This window comes from Nematocida ausubeli, assembly GCF_000738915.1.
Source record: "Nematocida ausubeli strain ERTm6 chromosome Unknown supercont2.3, whole genome shotgun sequence".
NCBI classification, from domain to species: domain Eukaryota; kingdom Fungi; phylum Microsporidia; genus Nematocida; species Nematocida ausubeli.
In genome coordinates this window covers 773,478-797,226 of record NW_026515636.1, presented here as the reverse complement: position 1 = coordinate 797,226, position 23,749 = coordinate 773,478, and the positions used below count along the sequence as shown (strand labels likewise).

Sequence of the window (23,749 nt, the reverse complement as noted above, 5' to 3'; positions counted from 1 at the left end):
ATGATAAGCAAAAGGAATACACGTCAAATAAGATCGAATCGATTATTAAGGATTTGTCAATGGATAAGAATGTGAGCGTAGAGTGCAATGACATGGCACTTGGAAAGAGGTCAAATGGAAAGGCAGATATTTTAGCTGAGATTAACATTATTTATACTTTCGATAAAGCATCTAATGGAATTTCTTTGACTATAAAAAAAGGACATGCAAATCTTGTTCTTCTTGGATTTTCAAAGAAATTAAATTACATGCTTTACCAAAAGTATGAAGAAGTAAAAAATATTTACAGCGGTATAAACTGCTATATAGGATACATTGCGGATCAGTACATTAGTGCAGAGTTAGATGCTTTAAGTTATACTGCTTATGGTCGCAGTATAAAACTTGGGAAAAAAGTATTACAGGTTATAGAGGAAGGATCAGAAGACATATCTAAAATACTTGTATTAGGAAAGCTTGCTTGCAAAAAGGTTAAAGGCGGTATTATAAGGAGATTTATATTTTGTACCATAGATAAGGAAGTGGGCCCAAAAAACCCTCTAACACGGTTTACTGCAAACCTTTTAGGAAGTGTTCCGCTCAATGATTATGCATCAAGACGTTCAATGATGAGGATCTTCCCATTTCACGCAAGCTGGCAGAAACTCTATCCAAGGCTTGGATTTAAGCCATTGGAGCCTATCCCCAAAGAAGATGCTATTTGGATTTATCTATCAGGACAAAAAGAATCTTTCTGCTATACTCTAAAGTCTCTTTCAGCGCCTGAAACATCAAAAGCCATATGCAACTATTTTAGAGCAACTGTGAATAACCCAAGGATGATCGATTTAAGCGTAGAATTTATAACCCGACCGGTTCTAATTGATCGTATCATGTCTAGTGTGATGATAAAAGACTTGGTGGAAATTCAATCCAATATCAAAGACTATATGAAAGACTATAATTTAAACTATGTGTATATTATCTGGTTTATGTGCGTATGCTCAGATGATTATAAATTCTCATTAGAATCTGCTAAGACAGTTTATGACTTTATAGTCTTTGATGGTTATCCAAACCCATTTGAGTTTAAGGAAAAAATGAAAGCAAGCAAAAAATACTTTGAAAAATCTCTAAGTACTTTAAAAGAAAATAAAACACTTTTCTGCTCGGAGGATGACAGAAAAAGTATGGAAAAGTACGATGCTGTGTTAGAATACTTCTTGCAAACCTGTTAGCAGATCGAGGAACCTAAATTCTCAGCCAGCACTATAAGTTGATTTTAGACATTGACTTCCGGAGATTATCCTGCAGAAAATCACGCTAAAAGGGGATATACTTGTTTACATATAATTCATTTTAACTGGATTAGACTCTTGGCCTTTATTTGCCCTTCAGCAAACAATTAACTATCTCCTGATAGTATGACAAAAGACACCTTCTAGAAACATTCAGAAACTTTGATTTTTTTGTCTAGAAAACTCCATTCTGTGCGGGCATGGATAGAGGACAAAAAATAAATTTATTCTATATTTTTGTATGATTAAGTGTAGCGATTCATAAAAAGAGAATTATCTGTACTTTAAAGCAGCTTTTTAGTCTTAAGATTTATATTTGAATATAGCCAGAATATAACAGAAATAGAATATGAAGATGTATTTAGAATAACTTAGTCAGCAAACTATTTTATGACATTTTTCTAGCATGCATTAAATAACTATGCAGTGTTGTATAAGCACACACGGTAGTAAGAATGGGATGGCGTTTCTATTTGTCTTCCATCTCTAATACATGAAATTGTGCCCAAAGGAGCAATACACCAGTGGGGAGATAGCAGTCTAAATAGAGAGCGCACTTGTCAAGGAAGTGTTATTATTCATATATCATTGTACTCGCGTGTTCTTCATTTCTGACATGCGCCTTCCTTTTATATTCCCACACATTTTTATAGTGTTTTCTCAATTCGTAGATTTTTCGAAATTATTCCCTTTTATATCAACAATGTTGTTGCCTTGTGGCTGAGAAGTGGGAAGTCTACCACAGCCTCCTTTAATTTGCTATTATTTCCGAGACTTGCGTCTGATGCTAGCCAAATTGTCATTTCTGTTTTGCAATCCGGATAGAAAGCATGCATTTCAATAGCACAGATAATTCTTTGTAGTTTAAAGCACTTTTGAGAATATAGCTGTTCTTATTCACGCTGTAGGCACTGCTTCTTTATTCAATGTAATACGCGCTTCTTTAACACAGTGTGTTATACCACTTTGGCGTGGCATCTTATATATTCTCTCTTGCTCTTACTGTTTGCCGTCTGTGCCTGCAGATTCGGGGCTATGCATGCTATTCATGGCGCCTGCCTTTATAGAAGTGGGTATGTCAGAGCATGCCCGACCCTTCCTTGCCAGCATAGACTCTACATACAGATACAATATGCCTGCACAGAGAATAGACAGCAGCACTATGTTGATTGAATACTGCTCTACTATGCCTTCTGCAAACTTTTCTGTCATTCTCTTTATTTTATTTTTGGCTCTAATACATACTTACTTGAAGATCATTTTTATTTTTATATTAATACTCTTTTCTTCTCATATACATACTTATATAGTAGTCTACTGGCTGGGCATCTAGTCAACTGCCCGGTATAACCCGAGATAGACAGCCAGTTGCAGTGCGTGTTATACTGAGACCCGTTCACTATACGTCTCTCTTACCCGTGCACGTCTCTTCTCTAGAAACCCACTTACTTATCAGTATGCGCCATGGTTCAAATTGTACCTTTATAACCTTCTTCTGCAGCATGCATTACCTTCTTTGCTATGTCTACCACATGCCGCTGCTTTTCACACGCATTTTCAGCTGCATCATATGATATATATGCCTGTTCTGTTTCTTCTTCCTTGGATATAGCTTTCTTCTGCATGTCAATCATACTAGCCATAATATCAATAGCCTCTGTTATTAGTTTCATCTGATTTTGATATAACCCCTGGCTCTTAAATATTTTATGTTGTTAGCGACAATTTTCCAAAAGTCTTTCTTATTTTCTATCTTCACATGCAATAAACCATCTCTGTCATGTGTTTTTTTAAAATTTGTCTGAAATGTATTTTATTAGAGAATGCAATTTTTTCCCTGCTTTTACTGCTAGTGACTGGTATTCCATGCTGATTTTCCTTGAGGTGTGTGCTCTTTTCCATTTCTTCCATGAGCATAATGATTTTTTGGTAGGAAGCACTGATTTCTTTCTCCTCTTAGTCTATTGCGTCTATTTCAGCAGTGTGTTTATGAATCTTCTTTGAAATTTCAGGATCAAAGCCTGTGTTATCTGCTGGTTTTATATTGAAAGGGTCACCATATCGATTATTAATTTCCTGGATTATATCAGATATTTCCTTGTTCTTCAGGCTATTGACATCCTCAGCTTCCCTACTTTTTTCTTCAAAGGCATCTTTTGCCAGATTTGCAGCATTTTTCATCTCTGGCAGCCTTTCCATCTCCACTGTGTACTTTTCAATGGCTGCCTCTACATCCTCTTTAGCCATACCTTCCTCCTTCTTTTCAACTATTAGATTAGAGCTGTTTTTTTTATCCATTGCATACTCAGCCAGTTTGCCTGTGCTATTACTACGCCCTAAGTGCCTACCTTCTAGCACACCTTGTGCGCCTGCATCTGCTGCCCTTCCACATGTACAGCCTTTTTCTTTCTCTTCTGACACATCTAGCGAAGAAGTGCTGCTCTCCTCTGTTTCTGCACTCTCTTTATTATCACTAGTTCTGTCTGCATCTAAATAGTTATTCGCATTCTCATGTCCCCAAATGCGCTCTTCTCTGTCTCCGCGCAGAGTTAGCTGGGTGCTCTTCAATGCGTCTTTTTGCGATTCACGCCATATAACCAACAGGTATATTAGAACATATATTCCAAAGGATGCTGCTACTACTAGGAGCACAGTCCAAATCGCCTTTCGTATCATACTCTTTCTGTCCCACACCTGTGCACAACTCATGTCCCTTTTTTTATTCTTTTCTAATATACCCATACGATCACTTTGATCACACACCTGATATTGCACATTTAATCTCTAAATTAGGATCTGCTGTTAAAGCGCTCTACTTAGGAGACAAAGTGAACTTAGAAGATACATGCAAGTTTATCCCTCAGTTGGTGTAAGCCTTCCTTGTGCAGTGCGCACTGCATTTTATTGCACTTTCTTGTATATATTCTATCCTCCTGCAGACTGGCAGCTCTTTCGCTTACACTGTCTCTTTTTCTTTTTATTTGAGTCTATTACAGAGTTGGCTTTTTCTTCTTTTTCCAAGTTCTTTCTGGCAGGCAGTCTTTCAGCATGCAAGTATTTTCTGGGTTTACACCCTAATTCTTTGTGTGGCCTATACCAATGCAGCATAGCCTTTTTTATCCTCTCGCACAGTATCCAATGCAAAGCCTGTTCTACCCTCTTTAGTGCGCTCTAATACGATATAATTGAAAATACTTGTATTTTTGTTTTAATACTCCTGCTATGAATATAGTCTAGTGAAGAATTGGCAATATAGCAGTATACAATTGAACTAGCTGTACCAAAGTCTTAGTTACTGCTTTTTATTATCCTCTTAGGGGTTATATTAAAAAAGTCTATTTCTACTAGCATGTACGCAAAAAAGTATTAGAACATAAGTTTTAAATCACTTTATTAAAGCTTGCTTACTGACGCCTAGACGTATTCAATACTTTTTTAATTGATCTAAACCTTTTCATACTCTCTGCATCATCTTTATCACACACAGTAGGTTGTATGGATTCAAGCAGTGATGATGAACTTTTAGCAAGACTCCTCCATAAAAAAGAAAAATCACTCTTTTCGAGTTCTGTTACCTCAATTAAGTCACAGCATCTTTTTACTATATCCTTCCAGTAACTACATTTAGACTCGCTTTTATTCTGAATAATCCACATCAAAAACATATTAAGGTATCCCTTACAATCAGCCCGATCTTCATTTCCCATTCCCTGCGTAAATTGAGCAACTCTAGTAATATACTCCATGGTGGTTCCATCCAGTGTTAAAATCTTGACAAATAAATCTCCTGCTTCGGGTATCCTACTAAGCTCTCCAGCAAAAGTCTTAAATTCCCGACACCCATTGCCTTTCAGATAAATCAATCTAATCAATATATCGGTGATTATATTAGCATATGTTTTGTTGGACACAAGTGTTGCACTGTTTGCCAACTCCAATAGATTGTTTATTGCTTTTGCAAAATATTCTTCCTTTTCATACGCATGCTTGTCTATGGTTATGTGCGGATAGTACTTGTCTACTGAGATGAAGCTAAGCAGCATAAACATTTCATTCCTTTCGTCGCTATCCATGCAGCGAGCACTTTCCAGGAGGTTATCTGCCAGGCGCACAAAAGAGTGGTCGCTGTCAAGATTTCTGTCTATTGCATGTAATAGTAGAGCCCATACAACATATATTTTGTATTTTTGGATACGCATTAAAGGATCAAGCAGATGTACATCTACATTCCTGCACTCATTATCATAGAAGAGTGTGGGCTGGAGCATCTCATTTAGCCTAGAACGATTTTTTTCCTTGAATTCATATATAGCCCAAACAAGTGCATTTCTCTCAAACACTCCGAATTGTTTGTTATGTAATGGGTATGACGCCTGTTCTATAGCAAAAGTAGCTTTACAGTCCAGTTCTATCATGTTTGGATTATACCTAAAAGAAGCCACAAACCGATAGTAATAGGCTAATTCCGTATCACAATCTATATGTAACACCCCGAATAAATCACTGTAGCTTTCTTCGAAAGTCTGCTTAAATATCCCTGAAAATTCGGGACCTTTCTTAATTATCTCTGTCAGATATTCTTTTATATCATTTCCTAGTTCGGTTTTCAGTGCCTCCTCTTTCTCAATATACTTTTTATATAATGCATCAATATCCATTAGTTCCTGTATCGTTAGCTTGATTTCATCTGCTTTTTCTCTGTATTCTTTTTCTTTAATTCTATCTTCAAGGATTCTTATGGTCTTCAGTCTTTCCGAATTAATCACGCGTAATATTTGTAATTTCATTTCATTTTTCTCTTCTTTAGTAGCTTCTTCATCTTGTGTAAGCTTCTGATAAAGCATACGAACTTCCAGAATCCTCTGTTCCTCCTCTATCATATACAGTCTTAACCTAAAATCATTTATCTTCTTTGTATCACCCACTCCTGCTATCTCTTTAATGACATGCAGCATGTTTATTATTCCTGGCACAAGCTGGTTTCTGTCGGGCCGCATATATTGTATGTCCTGATTGGATAGGCCCCCTACCACTTGGTTCCAGTCATCGTGCATTTCCTTTGATACTGCTCCATACATGTATTTGTGTTTTCGGAAAAAGCTTTTCAGCTCCTCAGAGGCAGACTTTATGTGGTCAACTGTGAATATATTCTCCTTTGGGTTATACGCAATAGTAAAGAACAGGCCCAGCAGCACTGTCTCGCCATAATCAGTAAATCCTGGCGAAGGAATTGGTATAGCATTCTTTTGGATATGCTCATCATCTAGGAGATTTATTATATGTGCAGATGAAGAAGAGCTCAAATTTTCTATATTCCTTTGGACAGGAACCACATCTGCAACTGGCTCAAGATATAGTGAGTTTATTGAGATTTCTATAGGATTCTTGAACAGCATTTCTTTTATCTGACGATTTGCAGCTATGTGTTGTGGACTATTTGATCTTTGCCCACCCGATATAAAGTATCTGCGAAACAAGTCCTTTTCTTGCGCAGGCAGTGTTTGTTCTCTCTGATTCTTTTCAGGATTGGCTTTTCCCTTCTTTATACACTCATTTAGCAGATCACGCACTATCTTCCTGAACAAAATTACCTCCTTGGTACTCTCTAGGCAGTGGCGTATATATGTCTGTATAAGGAAGGCGGGGCTGTCTATAAACTGTACTTTCTCATGCATATCACAGTCAGATGGCTCTGAACTGCCTTTGTCTTCTGTAAAAACTTTATTTTCTCTATTCTGTATAAAGAAGCTTATCACATCAACTGCCCTTTTCTGAAGCACCTTTTTAAACACATATAAAGAATCTGCATCTTTGCCGATTTTAACCGATGTATTCATATTGAGTCTGAAGTGCTCTTTTATTCCATCTGCCTTCTTCAAAACTAGATATGTTTCACTTTCAATTTCATCAATTTCTAGTGGCAAATCTACTCCCTCTACAAGCAGCAGCAGCAACGAGGCAAGTATTTTATACTTGTACTCTTTTACATCTACCCTGTTAATAAAAGAAAAAAAAGAATCCTCTCTGTCCGACCATATGGACACATACCCATATATAGAGGGGAACAGCTCAAGAAGCGTGGTAAAATACTCTTTCTTATACCTGAGCAAGTCGCCTTCATACGGAAGAGTGGGATGCACTCTGTCCTGCCTGTGGTCTCTTGTGTAGGTGTAGGTCGGATCTTTTGGAACACCCTTAGCAACTACTATAGAGTGCTCTATTTTTATTTCAGGCGAAAAAAATCTCTTGTTGTGTATAAACCCAATATCGCTGGCTTCTTCCTTTAGCACTGGCTTTATTTCACTATCTATGCTGCCTTCTTCAGTAATAGTATCTGCCTTCACTTGGACATTTATTAGCTTGTCCACTGTTAGCACTCTATCCCACACATGGCACAGTATAGCCAGTCCAATGAGCATGTATAACTTTGCTCTCCAAATAGCTTTTCTTTTTTTCTCATGTTTTATTCTATGTACTCTTAGGTCCTCTATTGCTACTTCTTTAGTCTCTAATAGCTGGCTCTTTCTCTTCGAAAGACTAGACTTCGCCATACTAAACATTCTATGGCTTACTTTTCGTTGTCTATTTATAGACCATAAAATTGGCAATTTATCAGTATTTTGTGCTTATAATTAAAATTAATATGATTATAAATAAAAACATAACAAATTACATGAAGAATTGTTAAATCAGAAAAATTTAATTTAAATTTAGCATAACAAAACAAAGCATCTTATATTGTATTAGTATACAGCAAAATCTTGGAAGGCAGAGACAAACATCCATAAATATTGCTGGCTCAGAAAGAAGGCCTTACACCCCCAAGGAAGAGAAACCAGCAGTATATCAATTCGGGTTATTCGGGAGGGCTATCTCAAGCCAGGCAGTATAACCCAAATATTCTATCAAAGAGTGAAAGAGAAATACTATTCAGGGCAAACCCACAGTACAAGAGGTATCTAGGAGTGCTTTCAAGATATGAATAAAAGGTATTTGGTGTGCAGGGTATTTTCCCTATTCTGCTACTATTCACGTGGTACAGTGCTTTATTTACTATAATCTACCAATATTTATCTGCCTATTCTTTCATTTTTGTGCTTCTGCTTACTTTTTCCTTTTTTTCTCTTTCTGATTCCTTATTGTATTTTTATTCGGGTTTATATTAGGAAAATAAAGTGTATGTACAATATAGTAGAGTAATTTATTTTACATAGGTATAAAAATAGAAATAAAACACAAAAGGCAGGGAAAAGAAGAAAAGTTGCACATCCTAGAGAACTGCCACTGGTCAGATACAAAGATAGGAATGAGAGGGAAACAGAGAGAATAACACACTACAGACAAATAAAGAACGAAACAAGCATTTATTAACAGCTATACACACACTCTCTTACACTCATCATACTAGCCTGTGCTGTGCACCATAGAAATGCACAGAGACATTTTATTGAAATAGAAAGCACACCAAATGGATATGCACAGAGTGCAGGCTTTCATTACGTGCACTATAAAGCAAGAAGCATAGCGAGATATGTATCGCGCTGGAGTGCTGTGCCCATGAGTGCAAAGAAAGGCGTGTAAAGAAAAAACTATACTGTATGCTTGGCAGGCCTAGTTTGCGAGCACGGCGCAGACTGCTATGCACACTACAGCAGTGCTTGGGCATACCCACAAGAATACTTATAAGAAGGCAGCTATTTTTATAATAGAGAAAGATTTTATTCTGCTACACTTTTGCATTTTTCTACAGAAAGTGCTTCTACTTGGATTATTCTCTAGAGGTATTAAGAATACTCTTTTCAACCAGCAGCTTGATACACGGATTGGGACTGGTCAAATCGAGCTGTAGCATGTAGTGAATAGCAGAGATAATTGGGGCGTTCGGAGTATGCTGCGCCAAGTAGTCTTTAAGCTGGCTTATTTTACTTTCTTTGGATATTGTTTGTACAGCCATATGCCGGGCTTCATAAAAAATGTTGTAGTCTTCTCTATTTGTACTCAAATTATTTTCTTGGGGGACGTCTCTAGGATATACAAACATATTAAAGACATACGGCGGATGAATATCCTTCTCCCTGAAGGATATGGAAACATTTCCAAAAACATCTACCGGATCGTCGCTGTCTTTTGTTGCTTGCACATATATTTTTTCCGTGCTCACTTCTCCATTGATGTTCACTGAAAGGTCCTTCATCACGGATTCAACATATTCTTTTACGACTGAGGATAGGGCTGTGGTATTTTCTTTTTTAATGTCTTTAATCCTCTTTTTAAACGTGTCGTTTTTCGCTTCTAGTAGTTTTTTCGGGCCATCTTCTTCTGGCGGTCCGTGAATAATCCATATTGCAGCGCTGATTATGTTTATCAGGCCGTTGTCAATCCTGCCTGTAGTTGGGTTTTTGCGAATTGTTTCTTCGCTTATTATGGCATTCATTATTTTTTTCCAGTCTGAGTACATGCTCTCTGTGTGGACTGCAACTGCGTATCTGTATCGTGCGAAGAACTCTTGCACACAAATCGCGGTATTTTCGGTAAAGCGCTCCTGCGTATACATTTCCTTCTCGCGGTCAAATGCAAAGCAGCAGCATATTCCAAGAAGAGTTTTCTCGGTTGGCGTGAGGTCGCCATCGTTGCAGTCTTTCTCTCCTGCAAAAGAAAGTTCTCTATTGATATTTGCATCTCTAAGCACACTCATTATAGCGTCATTTATATAGAACGAGGTTTGTAAATCTTTGGTTTCATGGGGATCGATCTGTTTAAAGCACTGCTCTAGCTTTTGGCGGTAGATTGGAGAGGGCTTTTTACCCGACAAAATCCATATGTCCCATATATTCTGATATACCATGCTAATTGTCTTCTCCAAAAACTCTTTCATCATATCTTTGCTCTCGATGTACTCGTATATGTACGTCTGTATGAGGAAGCTTGGGGAGTTCATATAATTCCCGCTAGAAAACTCTTGATGGTCCGCGGCTTCCATGCTCTGCGACTCTTTTTGGTTTGCAGAGAAAAGTATGCTGTTTTTATTATTGTGCTGGCCAGAGTTGCTTTTCCTGTACGTTTTGAAAAAATCGACTATTTTCTCCATCTCGCTCACGGGGTCTGAGCAGAGGCGCACAATGACTTTTTCGTTTTCTGTAAGAGTGGTGAGCGAACCAACTAGTATCTTTCCGGCATTATTCTGATCGTTTATGGAGCTTGGATAGAACAGAGTTAGCAAGACATGATTTGAATCTTTATGGTGAACAAATTCGAGCGGTATATTGTATCCTTCTGATATTAGAAGGAGCGCTGCAAGAATTATAAGATCTATACTATCATCCGGCCTGTTATTGTGAGTGATGATAATTGCATCGTTGAAGGGGTTATCACCATCTGGCACAATGAGCGTGCCCTCTTTTATGGAGGGGAACATCATATTAAAAGTATCTGTGTACTTTTTCCTGTATATTTCCTCAGGGCTCTTTTCTGCATCTGTCTCGTCTGTGCTAGTACAATCCATAGAGCAGTCCATTTCAGGGTTCTGCAAAGCTGTGTTTTGAAAAGGCACACTCTGCATACTGCCTAGAGTCCCACTCTCCGTGCTATTTAGCAGAGCTCTGATCTCGGGGAGTATATTCATTTTCTGAACCATGTATCCAAGCGCGGGGTTCAAAGGCCCTAATGGGTTGATCATGTGGTTCTTCCCATTGATTGGGAGCTTCATTTTATTATTGCATATATCTTGTATTTCCTTAAAGAGCAGCCTCGCTGACACACAGCAGAGAAAGGCCAGCTGAATGAGCAAGCATGTTTTTGCACGGCAGGCTCCTGCAGCCAGGGCTCTCTGCGATGGGCAGAGTGTTCTTTGGCATCTTGCTTTTCTTTCATGTTCTTCTCTTCTCTCTATCTTCATTTTTATTATCTTAGTTCAAAATTTTTCAATAAAATTATTAAAACTAGCAGAGTTTTTAACTCTCTTGGCTATTAAGGCTATACTAAAAAGTGCAATATCCCTTCTTACTAAAATAACCCGAATGACATTGAAAGGTGGCTGTAGATGCTGCGCGCACTCAAATACCCAAGTAGTGCACAGTGCCAATGCACTCTGTGCCGCTCTAGCTGAAAAGCTCCCTACTGCACAGTCTGCTACCCCAAGGGACCCCAAAGAAGCAGATGCCAGATGCATTCAAGCTATCTGCTGTGCAGGGTAATAAAAGCGCTTTTCAATTTTACTCTATTAACTGTTTTAGTTATTGCTGGGATTTTAGTGCGCATATAAGCTACATTATGCAATTTCACAGGGTATGCAGCCTTGTGCACATAGCGCTTATTTTAGAACATTTTCTAAAAGCTCTATATAGAAGTATTTAAAACAAACTTCTGCTCTTAGGTCCCTTATCTTGGAAAAGAAAGCACTAAAAGGCTCTGTCACAAACAAATGCAGTGCAGAGAGTGCGATCTTCTAAAGAAGCCTTTTATACCAACGCGCTATATAAACATGCAGAGGGTCCATATAGAGCTATTTTATTAGGAATAGACATACTTTAAGTAATTAGTGCAGGAAGGCCAAGCTCATTTAAGTCTATTGCGCTGGGACAAAGAGCCCAGTGTGTATTTTAATGCTCCTGCAGAGATGCTTGCCTTGGGTAGAAAGCACGCTTATCTGTCTATGCACCGCATGCCAGCTGCCCCACTACTATTCTATGTGCTGGTATGCCAGTGTCTTTTCAATACAAAGTTTTTATTTTTGCATTTTGGGCCTCCTGCTGTGCATTCTTTATTTTAAGTCTCTGTACTATCCTTTGAAGCAGAAGAAAAGGTTGCAATTTTAAGACAGTATGTTTTCATATTTATTGAATGAGCCACTTCGCAGTTTTATAGAATACATCTGTGCACACTGAACTGTGGAAGCCCACCCAAGAAGACGTGCCGCCCATAGGCCTGCGTTCTTTAGACCGCTGTGCATCTTTTACAATGTGGGGTTGCCCATGATGGCTGCTGTGATGCGCTGCTCTATCCCCATGCAGCTGGCATTGTTGCTGATATTCTGCACAACAAGGATTTTTTCTGAATCAACATACGGCGGGGAGAAAACCAGTCGGAATAGGTCACTGGCATTTGCTTTCACAAGATATGTGCTGTTCTGGTAGTTGTACTCCTCCCTCTGTATAGACGCACTGTCGTGCGCGCAAATATAGTTGAGGTGTCCGGTGCGGATGGGGGCGTACCAAGAAATTGTATTTCCGCCATCTTCATACACAGCACACAGACTCTGGCAGTCCGTATAAGGGGCTGCAAGATCGACCGCATGCTCTCCCAGGTACAGAGGACTGTAGTAGGGATGCTTATTTTCCGGCATGTTTATTCTATTCAGAGTGAATGTGCCAGGAGTGAGCGGCATTGGCTTTATATTGTAACCGTTCCTAAATGTGGGGCATGTACTATACAGCATGTTCATTGCAAAGCGCACAAGGTTAGTTACAAACAGCGGCACGGACACGCAGTTTTTACTATTCCGGCCTGCAGCACCTTTTCCGCGCGTACTGGCCAGCTGTACTGCCGTGTAGTCCGAGTCCTCTCTATTCCCAGGAGTTCTGTTCTCTATGTGGTAGAACACAACATTGTGTGTTTCTATTGCGGTGGCCAGGACTTTGTTGCACTCTTCTGTATTTAATATAGCCCACTTAGACTCGCCTTTCTTTTTCTTGCTCTGGGAAAGAACGTATATGCTCTCTGTGTCTTTGCTAAAGATGATGCTAAGGCACTTTATGGCATCGCATATTTTGTATGCTTTGGCGAAGACCTCTCCTTTGCACAGCGGCAGACATACCCGCGTGCGTGTTTGCATCGTGTTATCAACATAGTACACATGCGCATGGCGGTCCATATTCGCTTTGCTGCCAGGCGCAGCGTGCATACTTGCCTTTCTGACAGAAAGCTCTGCAGCATGCCCGTCCGCGACATAGTCAGTGGAGAAGATAATACTTGTCCTGTCTGCAGCATTCGACTTCTTGTGCACTAGTTGGATGCAGTGGCTGGGTGTGCTTCGGAAGAGGCCCTCCCCAGCTAGCCGGGTGCTGGATTTCAGGGCATGCTCATAGAAGATAGAGAAGCTTGTGTGGACAGCAAGATATATGTCCTGCGGGGACATGCAGCCCATCTTTTCAAGCACACCTTTAATCTCTTCGTACTTTGCATTAAGCTTGACATTCAGGTTATTCGTGGTCTGACACCTAGCATTCTTTTTCTCACACATGCGCACTATGCAGCACACGCCCTTCAGCACATTACAGTGCCCATTGAGGGTGGTTTGGGAAAGGGTGTGCTTCTCTGGCAGATATGCCTGCTCAATTTCTTCTACAGAGACTTCACGCATGTCTGCATACACCGCAGGTATGCATATAAACATGGAAAGCACAGCGGTAGCTGCATGCATATCTCTTTTTCGGCCTAGCCACATATATATATCACTAGCCGAGTGCCTTTTATTCGCCTGCTGGGCCATTTCTATCTGGCAGACCTGTCTTTGCAGCGCATCAAAGCTGGAGAAGCCTTTTTTGTCTAGAGTCATTTTCTTTTCTATATACTGTCTGAGAAGCTCCATGTTTTGTTTGAATTCGTTAATATTCTGGATATTTGGGCTTTCAAAAGACGGGCTCGAGCAATAGTCAATAATTTCTTTTTTCTCTTGGATTTTTGTTCCAAGCTTGCAGATGGAGTCCAGAAAAATAGTTAATGAAGAGCATTTGAAAGTTTTAAGCATCTTATCAACCTTAATTTTCATATTGGCCTTTTTATCGAAAGGGCCCTTATATACATTACTTTCCCATTGCATTGGGATTATATCTGTATTAATCTGCGGCTTCTCTTGCACACACTCTGCTTCCATTTCAATCTTCTCTTCAGACTCAGCAGCAAAGCCATTTGTATGATTCTCTTCTGGCGCACAGACAGTCTTCTCTTCAGACTTTGGTTCCTCCTCATTCCTTTCTAGTTCATGCTCTGTAGTCTTTTTCTCTCCTTGCTTTGCTGTGCTGCTTTGCATTTCGTAGCTGCTCTTGCTATCTTCTTTACTTTCAGAAATATCTTCTATCTTTTTTACTGTGTCTACACATGCTTTTTCCCCAATAAGATAGTTTGCCTCTGTTGGGTATATGCTTCCATATACCTGTGTGCCCGTCCAAATAAGAGCTGAGACAAAAAACACGCACATGACGCTCAGGCCTGTATATATGTAAACTTTCTGTGCATCTCTAACTTCGCGCATGCTATCAAAAAAAAGCGCAGAGATAGCATATTTCTAGAGTGCGATATTAAACAAATCTTGCGGTGGTAATCACACTGATCAAAGGGAGCAATTAATAAGTGCAGCCTGCAAGAGGTGCAGCAAAAAGCAGCCACCCGCAGATAGAGAGCAGTAAAAAGAAGAAGCCGTGAGAAGTGAGGGAATATACACATGCAGTATTAGTTGCAGAAAGTAGCAGATGTGTTGCAGAGTGTGCAGCTTTTCTTGAATATTTTTAGTCTTGTGTTTTGTACTATAGCACAGTAGGTTAAAACAAAAGAACTGCAGTGAGCACCACACTGTCTGTGGGCGGTATGTGTGGCTGCGCGGTGTGGCATGCAGTGCAATTTATCTGGGCACGTGTACATGGCATACAGTGCGGCGGGGCAGGTGCTTCTTAGAAAGTGCGTGTGTTCTGTGCGCAGTGCAGAGCTGTGGGAGAGCTCTCGTATGAAAAGACAAAAAATTTGGCGCGCTATGCAGAGCACAGAATACTCAGAAGAGCTGCAGACAACGGTCTCCCGCTTCAAGCACCCAGCAGAGATGAATGCAGAAGAGAAGCGCGTGATTGATCGAAGCAGCACGCTGCTGCTGTGCAGTGTGCCCACCCAGGGGTCCGTACAGGAAGCAGCCTTCTACCTGGCAAACCACTACTGGCTGCACGAAAGCCTGTTTGCGCCGCAGCTGCACGACTACGACTGCTATCTGGCGCAGAAGTACGCGATCAACAACGCGCTAATGTGTATCCTGTTCAGCATCCACGACAGCCACGAGATGCTCGCGTCTCTCAAGGAGAAAAAGAGCCATGCGCATCTGAAGGCGCTCTTCTACCGGATAATAGAGAGGAAGCTCACGCGATGGACAAACGTGTACATCACGATCCGAAGCAGGCGGGAGAGCGCGTCCTGCGTGTACACGGATATCCTGCACCAACTGTGCGCTCTGCGGCTGTGCCGGATGCTCGTGCGAGAGAAGAGGTACTGGGGCCGCCTGCTGGAGGAGGTGCAGGGCGTGTTTGTGCGGGAGGGCCGGGAGATAGAGGCGCCAGAAATCCCTGCAATTGAGCTGAGGCGCCTAACCGGGGACTTCTCCTGCGCAAACGAGTTTCTTCTGGACCTCCGAAGACAGTGCTGCGAGACACTGCGCGCACAGCCAGGGACAGGATTGACCTTTCTGCAGGCGCGCAGCGCGTTCCAGCTGAAGTGGATTGTGGGGAAGTGGAGCAGCACGCCCATGCTGACAGACATAGTGTGGCTGTACCAGGACGTCTTTGACGAAAAGCTCTGGCAGACATTCAGGACGACCACGCAGGAGAGCTATCCCGCGCTGCGGAGCGCATTGGACGCGTACAGGAAGGGCGTGCTGGGGAAAGAGAGAGCGGTGATGGAGGGCGCGCGCGGGAGGTACTACGCAGTGGCGAAGCGGTGGTATCTGCGGGCGTTTGAAAAGAAGAGCGGGGAGGACCCTCTGTTCCGGGAGTATCTGGGAATGCTGGCCACGTCTATTGAGGGAGACAAGACAGCGCCCAGCCCGTTCACAAGCATGAGGCGCGGGCGGAAGCAAAAGGACGGCCCTGTGCAGTTTACAAACGCAGAGCACATGCCGGTGGAAGAAGACAGACGTGTTGTGGCGTACCGCACTTTGGAGGAGGGCGAGTGCATGTGCGTGAGCGTGCGGTATGTGGTGTTCAGCACAGTTCTGTCCTGGCAGAGCAGAGCGCGCTCGCTGCAGAGGGGGGTGTACGCCTTTTCGCGAAGCAGGACAAACGCAGTGCCTGACCTGATGGAAGGAAAGACTGTTTTCCAGGCGGGCATCATGCTGTGCCTCTTCCTTCTTTCGGTGCAGGCGCTGACCAAGTACAAGCACTACACGCAGTGCACAGGGTACGTGATCACTCGACACATCTTCTAGCTGCGCAGCCTCCCTGCAGACGCACCAGGCCAGCAGAGAGCGCCTAAGTACTGCACGCCCTATGTATATACTCAACAAAGGGCAAGAGGCTGCAATCTTCCCGTGCAGAGAAGATGCATTGCTTTATACGCGCTGTAAATGCGCTGAGTGCAAAGCCAGATTATATGTGTGCAATCTGCGGAAGAGATGAGAAAGCAGTGACTGTGCACATACAGAGACCTGTCTACACTTATTATGGGAGAAGGTGCCTGCTGTACTGAGAAATAAACACAGACTTAGTATAGTTCCTCACAGAGCAGAAACAGCTCTTATTTTTTAAAAAGTCCATATGAAGTATTGCTATTTATTAGAGCCCTGAATATATATAATACACATTCACTTCTGCGGCACGCGCACTCTCGAATCGCACAAAACAGCCACAGACTGCCCTACGAGTAGTATAGGCCTAAGTTGTCTGGCTGCATCCCTTTCATGCAAGCTGCTGTGCAGTCTTACTCTCCAGAGTGCGCGCTGTTTCTGGCTCTGTCTGTGGCTATGTGCACCTGAATGTGCACTTCCCTGCCCTCTGGGCTTTCGGGAACTACACCACAGATGTGCTAGGGATGCTCTGTATATACGGAACAAAGAACATAACAAGGAAAATCAGTATGGCAGTCACAGAGGCAGGCCACGTGCTCGCAAAGACTGCGTGCGTGCTGTGCGAGCTCCTCCGCACAACCATGTCAACCAGGTTTGATATCTTAAACACCGCGCCTATCGTGTACATGGTAGCCATGGCAGGCGGGCTGGTGATGCTCTCTGGCGTGTAAAACGCAACCAGGTACCCCGCAACGGTTGATGCAACAATCACGCTGGCCAGCATGAGGGTCTTTGCCAGCTGCCAGTTTTGCTTGCGCAGAAGCACGAACCAGCGCTCAATCTGCTTGTGCGCCACATACAGACACATCCCGTACGCGGAGAGGCACAGCGCGCGCCAGCCAAGGAAGGCCAGGATGTCCTGCCAGCTCCACTTGGAGAACCCGTAGAGATTCACAGCAGTGTCATCAGAGATGTCCATGGCAAGCGCAGACGAAACAAACATAAAAAACACACTGGACAGCCCAAGCAGCGCAGATGCAATGAAGTTGAACGCAATCTGTGTTTTGGAGAGACGCGGCGCCTCCTCTACTGTCTTGGCCTCGCGCACAAGAATATCCATGGGAAGTGCAGGGCTTTGCTCTTCCGCCTGGAGAAAGAGGCCCCGCCCGTGGGGATCTCCGTCCATGCGGGTTGTCTTCTTTGACACGCACTTGGAGAGCGGCATATTTACATACTGCAGGCTTCGGACGTAGCTATTATAGTCTGCCAGCTTCTCGTCGAGCAGATCGATGTTCTCGTCTGCAAAGGCATTCAGGATTTCGCTGTAGTACGCAGCGCCTCTGTTGTAGCACGTTTGCCCGGGCCCGTCCCATCTCTCAAGAATCGCTTTCAGAAACTTCACGTGCTTGCAGTTGTACGGGTCCCACTCTGGATCCTGCAGGCTGTTCATCACTTCGCGGAGCGAGTGGTCTATCATTTTGCTGAGGGAGGTGTGGCTTCTTTCGATCTTCTTGCAGAGCGTCTGCGCGGAGTCCTCAACTATGTGCCGGTACGAGATCTTCCGGCAGCGCGGCTCCAGCAGGGGAACAATCTTCTGGATCTGCTCGAGCTTGTACTCGTACACCTTTACTGCATCGAGCGCTGTCTCAAGAAGCGCCGTGTGTGTAACGCTCTGCTTGTCTGCAGCGCGCGCTCCAGCGGAAAGGCGCTGCGCAAAGCGGTGCATGTCTGCCCAGAAGACAATCTCGCTCTGCACAATGTCTGCAAGCTCGTTTTCCAGCAGGTCCTTTATGCTCGTGCCTGTGCTGTCGTTCACCTGCCCATTTCTGTACATCTTTGCCAGGTGCAGCAGCATGCTGAACTCTCTGCGCTCTCTGTTTATGGGGAAGGCGTGCTGCAGGGCCCACACAGTGGAGGCCTTCTCCTCCTGCGTAAGATTCAGCCTGAATACTTTTTTCCTGTTTAGAGACCTTATGAAGTAGACCATGCACTGCGCAAGTGCCGTGGACACCGACTCAGTCGTATTGCTTGCGCTGTCAAGTATTTCAAATATTCTCTGCTGCACAGGGCTTCCGTTCTGCGAGTTTGTGTACTCGTAGAGCTTCAGGGTCACCATTTTCTCCAGCTCTTCCTTCAGCAGACTTCTCATCAGCGCAGCGTGGGTTGCAGGCTATATATACATGCTTTCTCGATTCGGGCCATTGCATAAGCAATTTTCCTAATCCGGCCATAGAAAAAGCAATTTGTCCATGTATGCACAAAGCACGCAGAGACAAAGTAAAAATACAGAACAATTAAAGAGGCAGGCATAACAGAAAGAAATTCGGGTCATATGCGGATATAGAGTGTGCAAATGGAGAGTGTGTTTGTGAAGAGAGCATATGGAGGAGTCTCTTTAGAGATGGGGATATTTCGCACACTTACTGCCCCCTTGGGTTATTTAGGATACTTGGGTGTTTGCCTGTAGTAAAGAATGTATTGTATATGAGTGTGCATGCATTTATAGTAAACTACATTTATTTGGTGCAGTAGATAATGCCTGGGATATATACTGTGCTAGACCAGCTATCTGCGCAGTCTTACTGTGTGTTTGCATGGTGGCCTCTGTGCGAGTAGCCCACCTCCACACAGATTTTCTCTCTAGCAGTTCTTCTTCCCGTACATCTAAATATGCTAGATGTCTCCGTATATGTATATGTGTTTGCACTCTATAGAAGCTATCGTTGATCAAGAAGTGTTGTCATGACCTGGTCCATCCCCGCAAGCTTTAGTGAAGCTGCACATCATCTGAGTGTCTGTTAATCTCTTAAATTCAGGTTTTACTTGTATTTCCAAGGGGTTTCTATGCTATTCTTCTCCGCATGTATTTTTTAATATTCTGCTGCAATTATGCACTGTGCTGCTAGCCTTTGGCTGTATGTGCTTTTCTGAAAGAAGGCGCACACCAAGAATGCCACCCCTCCACTAGAGAATGCCTGCAATCTCCAGAGCATCTCAAGTATAGACACAAAGCACAGCACTCCACAAGATGCCCTGTTTAACTCTGCACACCCTAAATAGTCTGCACAGCACAAGCTGCAGAGAAACCAACAATAACAAAATCCCATATAATATGCCCACCACATAGTATAAGGCACCTTTATTTAATATCTGTGCGGATTCACAGTAGACATCTAGTAGAGAAACTCTGAGCCTCTACTCTTGACCAGAAGAACAATAGCTTCATCACGATCTATGGTTAAGAAAATCATTGCAGCACTCATAGCAGCTAGAATAATGCTGTAAACACAGTAGAGTGCAAAACAGACTTTGGTGAGGCGCGACTCATGGATGCCAAACAGACTGATTCTGGGGGGTATCCTAGGCTGTATACAGAATATGGCCAGCAGGTATAGAATAACACTGCATATCTTGCATACAGCCCAAAACACCACAAAATACGTGTACCCAGCCGTGTAAAGACAAATAGACTCGAACAAAAAAGTGCCCAGCAGCAAAAGCATAAAAGCAGCAAGAACACGGCTGCAGCAGCCAGAGATCCGTCTGAAAAAGCAAATAGTTCTTGACATCCAGTACACACCGGGGAAGATGGCAATCGCGTGCATAGAAACACCAGCCAGCAGGCAGAAAATAGGGGCCAGCATGTAAAAGGAATTAAAAGTGAGGAGGGCCGCTGTTCTACCGTCCTGTGTCGTATAATACACCTGCGGTGTGGACGTTAAAATCAGCGCCATGGCCAGACAGCAGAACATAGAAAAGAATGCCTCTATGGGAAAAAAGGCAAAATTCAGATAGAAGTTGAACTTCTGCAAGAAAAGGCTCGTGCGAGTGTTAGAATACCTAGCAGGCTCATTATCGTTTACAAATTTATTTGAACTCAAAAACACAGGGTCTTCTGCGCACTCTGCACCAACATCTGGGATTTCAATACAGAAGGACTCGCTAGGCTTCTCACGGCGGGTGTCTTCTTTTTGCGTCTGCTTGGAAGTACTGGGTACTTGGTCTCGCAACACCATCACCATAGAGAGAAATGCAGCCTGCTCTTCTAGAGAAAGGCTATAGTTCTCCGCAGAGGATTTGCTATCTTTATTCATGCAGTGTGTTTTAAAATTTCAAGCTATATTTTCTTTTAGACTGATGAAAATAAGTATATGCTAATTTCTTTGCTGCATATACCAGGTGGGTTTTTGTATAGCTTGAACTAAGCATGCATTTTATACAGGCAGGAGTTCTCCAATTAGGCTAGTCAGCCTATATGCACAGGCTGTCTCTGTGCAACGCACAACTTCCGGCCAGGTAGCGGGGCCATCCATGCGTCCTTTGGCTACCGCGCCCAGAGCGCCCATAACTTCCACCTCATTAGACCCACTGCATGTAGACACATATTATGTGAAGTATACTCTGAATTCACTTGCTCCGCAGAATATATACATGGGAATACAAGTACACACACTCTCTGTGCATGTTTAATACGCTATTTGTCTGTATTCCATCTCAGCATCCTATCTAATGGCTTATATTTGATTGATTTTGATCTAAAGCAATATAATAAATGGAGGGCCGCATAAAATATTTATATGAAGATTGGAGAGGTTATATCTAAAGCAGCGCTTATAATCTCCGCAGTAGGTAGAATTTCCATCGCAGAAGGAAACAGCCTCCAGCTGCAAAATGAAAGCAGCATAGCCCAGACAAACTATACTCCCATGGTAGGGGCCGCGTGGGAGATGCCAGAACAGATATTTGTGCCTTTTGAAGAGCCACAGAGCCATGCAGACCACGCATCCCGGCAAATCCGAGAGGCTGCAGGCAGAGAAGTAGCAGACACGCCTTATTTTATGTTTAGCAGTAGGATCGCGATGCGCAGGGATCTTCCCGACAAGCTGTTTCTTCTGGTTGATTCAGCAGATCCTGTGACGGGAAGCAGTGCTGGGCAGACACACAGCATAAAATATAAGCAAGTAGAAAGACCCGGGGAGCTGCCACTTGCGCGAGCCCTGATGAGCTCTGCAGCACTAGGGTCCAATGAACAGAAGGAAATTGCAGACGGACTAGTGGCAAACACGTGCAGCCAAGTAGGAGACACCCGGGGGGCAAGAGCTGCAGAAGAGAGTGTATTTGTAGACAAGCTCAGCCTGTGCTACGGAGATGCAAATGCGTTCACCCATCTGATGATGGAGGAGTATGAGAGCATGCAGCAGCATCTCCAAGAAAACTTACAGTTTGTGTCCCCGCGCCGCGTGGTGGCTTTCTACGACATGCTCAAAGCTCTGCAGACATACAGGCTGCTCGAGATCCAAAACTTCATGGCGTGGGTAGAGCAAGTCGATGCAGCAGTGCTGGAAATGACACAGAACAACTGCAGCCCTGGGTTAGGCAGAAACAGAGCGCCAGGTGAAGAGTGTTCTGAGCACATACATGCTACACGCCCCAGAAGGGACGCACTGGCAAAGGACTTGCATCTGTTTAAGCATCTGGTGAGCAATGGCGCGCACCAAGTGCAGGCTCTGTTAGTCCACATGATGGATATGATAGGAATATACAAAAGAAACAGCAGCCAGCTTCAAAAAGGCATTTCTTTCAGTATAGAAGGTGCAGAGTGGGAGATTAACGAAACGTTCTCTCTCCTCACATCCAAAATAGAAGAGTTTCGGGCAGACAGGGCCCTTCACACACAGGTTCACGGCATAAAGAAGGAATTGCAGAGAGCAGTGCAGCGATACTACGGCCTAGTGCAGGAGTTCGAACGCAATCTTCAAAAAGAGGCAGAAAACATTGAGAGTCTGCTGTCTGCAAAAGGCCCAACAGATAAGAGATATATGCCTGCAGCACAGGGCTTTTTAAAGAGCGGGATGGCAGTGATGGCCAGCGAGATAGAGTTTGTTGATAACGTGTCGAATGGAATTATGCAGTATATTAATACGATTAACAATAGAGCTAATGCGAAGCAGAGAATGCGCGTAAAAGACACCAAGTGTCCATTTGACCAGTATATACACCAGGAAAGAGAACAGCCAGTGCAGCAGGAAAGAGGACAGCCATTGCAAAACAAACCACACACTGCACATACGCCTTCTTCCCACCGAGGATCTGTGCACAGCGAGAACCAGCACCCCTCCAGCAGCAGATCCCACGCGAATACTGGTGGAAGCAGGCGAGAGCAGGCTCCGCAGACCACAGAAGCACCTTCTGCAAGGATAGATCCTACGCCACCGCCTCGAACATGGGAGCAAGACATGATGCAATCCTTTGACAGCAAAGTAATTAGCGCAATTAACAATATGCCCGATGCAGCTAGGGCCAATGCTGCAGCCTGGCTAAGAAAAAGCCTTGCAGCAGGAGACATACAGCTGTCGCACGCAGCAGAGCTAGATGCGCAAAGTACTCTGCACCCAGCCAACAACTTTCTGCTGCAGCCATCTGCACAGAGAAAAGTTGCAGACCGCATACATAGCAGCAGACAGAAAGAAAAAGACGCCTCTGCAGAGATAGAATCTCTCAAAGACACACTGCGCGCTCTAAAGGACGAAACAACCAAGCTATCATCTACATATTACTTGGTCCCGCAACACCATTACCATAGAGAGAAATGCAGCCTGCTCTTCTAGAGAAAGGCTATAGTTCTCCGCAGAGGATTTGCTATCTTTATTCATGCAGTGTGTTTTAAAATTTCAAGCTATATTTTCTTTTAGACTGATGAAAATAAGTATATGCTAATTTCTTTGCTGCATATACCAGATGGGTTTTTGTATAGCTTGAACTAAGCATGTATTTTATACAGGCAGGAGTTCTCCAATTAGGCTAGTCAGGCTATATGCACGGGCTGTCTCTGTGCAACGCACAACTTCCGGCCAGGTAGTGGGGCCATCCATGTGTCCTTTGGCTGCAGCGCCCAGAGTGCCCATAACTTCCACCTCATTAGGCCTACTGCATGTAGACACATATTACGTGAAGTATACTCTGAATTCACTTGCTCCGCAGAACATATGCATGGGAATACAAGTACACACACTCTTTGTGCATGTTTAATACGCTATTTGTCTGTATTCCATCTCAGCATCCTATCTGATGGCTTATATTTGATTGATTTTGATCTAAAGCAATATAATAAATGGAGGGCTGCATAAAATATTTATATGAAGATTGGAGAGGTTATATCTAAAGCAGCGCTTATAATCTCCGCAGTAGGTAGAATTTCCATCGCAGAAGGAAACAG

General features: G+C 43.1%; 11 protein-coding genes across 11 annotated transcripts; 3 read left to right on the top strand and 8 right to left on the bottom strand.

The window, feature by feature from the left end:
* On the top strand, window positions 1–1,217 carry NESG_01557 (uncharacterized protein; the record flags this gene model as incomplete). Its single annotated transcript, XM_053049184.1, has 1 exon — window positions 1–1,217. A coding segment is annotated over one exon (1,217 nt), but the record flags the coding sequence as incomplete, so codon positions are not given.
* Window positions 1,218–2,276: 1,059 nt separating this feature from the next.
* NESG_01556 (uncharacterized protein) lies at window positions 2,277–2,489 on the bottom strand (the record flags this gene model as incomplete). The annotated part of the gene is made up of 1 exon (XM_053049183.1): window positions 2,277–2,489. The coding sequence occupies one exon, from the start codon at window positions 2,487–2,489 to the stop codon at window positions 2,277–2,279; it is 213 nt and encodes a 70-aa protein (XP_052904988.1).
* A 257-nt stretch (window positions 2,490–2,746) lies between these two features.
* Window positions 2,747–2,950, bottom strand: NESG_01555 (uncharacterized protein; the record flags this gene model as incomplete). The annotated part of the gene is made up of 1 exon (XM_053049182.1): window positions 2,747–2,950. The coding sequence occupies one exon, from the start codon at window positions 2,948–2,950 to the stop codon at window positions 2,747–2,749; it is 204 nt and encodes a 67-aa protein (XP_052904987.1).
* A 283-nt stretch (window positions 2,951–3,233) lies between these two features.
* Window positions 3,234–4,019, bottom strand: NESG_01554 (uncharacterized protein; the record flags this gene model as incomplete). The annotated part of the gene is made up of 1 exon (XM_053049181.1): window positions 3,234–4,019. One exon carries the CDS (start codon window positions 4,017–4,019, stop codon window positions 3,234–3,236), a length of 786 nt encoding a protein of 261 aa, XP_052904986.1.
* A 662-nt stretch (window positions 4,020–4,681) lies between these two features.
* On the bottom strand, window positions 4,682–7,837 carry NESG_01553 (uncharacterized protein; the record flags this gene model as incomplete). The annotated part of the gene is made up of 1 exon (XM_053049180.1): window positions 4,682–7,837. The coding sequence occupies one exon, from the start codon at window positions 7,835–7,837 to the stop codon at window positions 4,682–4,684; it is 3,156 nt and encodes a 1,051-aa protein (XP_052904985.1).
* A 1,208-nt stretch (window positions 7,838–9,045) lies between these two features.
* On the bottom strand, window positions 9,046–11,172 carry NESG_01552 (uncharacterized protein; the record flags this gene model as incomplete). Its single annotated transcript, XM_053049179.1, has 1 exon — window positions 9,046–11,172. The coding sequence occupies one exon, from the start codon at window positions 11,170–11,172 to the stop codon at window positions 9,046–9,048; it is 2,127 nt and encodes a 708-aa protein (XP_052904984.1).
* Window positions 11,173–12,228: 1,056 nt separating this feature from the next.
* On the bottom strand, window positions 12,229–14,526 carry NESG_01551 (uncharacterized protein; the record flags this gene model as incomplete). Its single annotated transcript, XM_053049178.1, has 1 exon — window positions 12,229–14,526. The coding sequence occupies one exon, from the start codon at window positions 14,524–14,526 to the stop codon at window positions 12,229–12,231; it is 2,298 nt and encodes a 765-aa protein (XP_052904983.1).
* Window positions 14,527–14,910: 384 nt separating this feature from the next.
* NESG_01550 (uncharacterized protein) lies at window positions 14,911–16,455 on the top strand (the record flags this gene model as incomplete). The annotated part of the gene is made up of 1 exon (XM_053049177.1): window positions 14,911–16,455. The coding sequence occupies one exon, from the start codon at window positions 14,911–14,913 to the stop codon at window positions 16,453–16,455; it is 1,545 nt and encodes a 514-aa protein (XP_052904982.1).
* A 580-nt stretch (window positions 16,456–17,035) lies between these two features.
* NESG_01549 (uncharacterized protein) lies at window positions 17,036–18,682 on the bottom strand (the record flags this gene model as incomplete). The annotated part of the gene is made up of 1 exon (XM_053049176.1): window positions 17,036–18,682. One exon carries the CDS (start codon window positions 18,680–18,682, stop codon window positions 17,036–17,038), a length of 1,647 nt encoding a protein of 548 aa, XP_052904981.1.
* Window positions 18,683–19,706: 1,024 nt separating this feature from the next.
* Window positions 19,707–20,627, bottom strand: NESG_01548 (uncharacterized protein; the record flags this gene model as incomplete). The annotated part of the gene is made up of 1 exon (XM_053049175.1): window positions 19,707–20,627. The coding sequence occupies one exon, from the start codon at window positions 20,625–20,627 to the stop codon at window positions 19,707–19,709; it is 921 nt and encodes a 306-aa protein (XP_052904980.1).
* Window positions 20,628–21,110: 483 nt separating this feature from the next.
* NESG_01547 (uncharacterized protein) lies at window positions 21,111–23,141 on the top strand (the record flags this gene model as incomplete). The annotated part of the gene is made up of 1 exon (XM_053049174.1): window positions 21,111–23,141. The coding sequence occupies one exon, from the start codon at window positions 21,111–21,113 to the stop codon at window positions 23,139–23,141; it is 2,031 nt and encodes a 676-aa protein (XP_052904979.1).
* Between the last annotated feature and the right edge of the window lie 608 nt (window positions 23,142–23,749).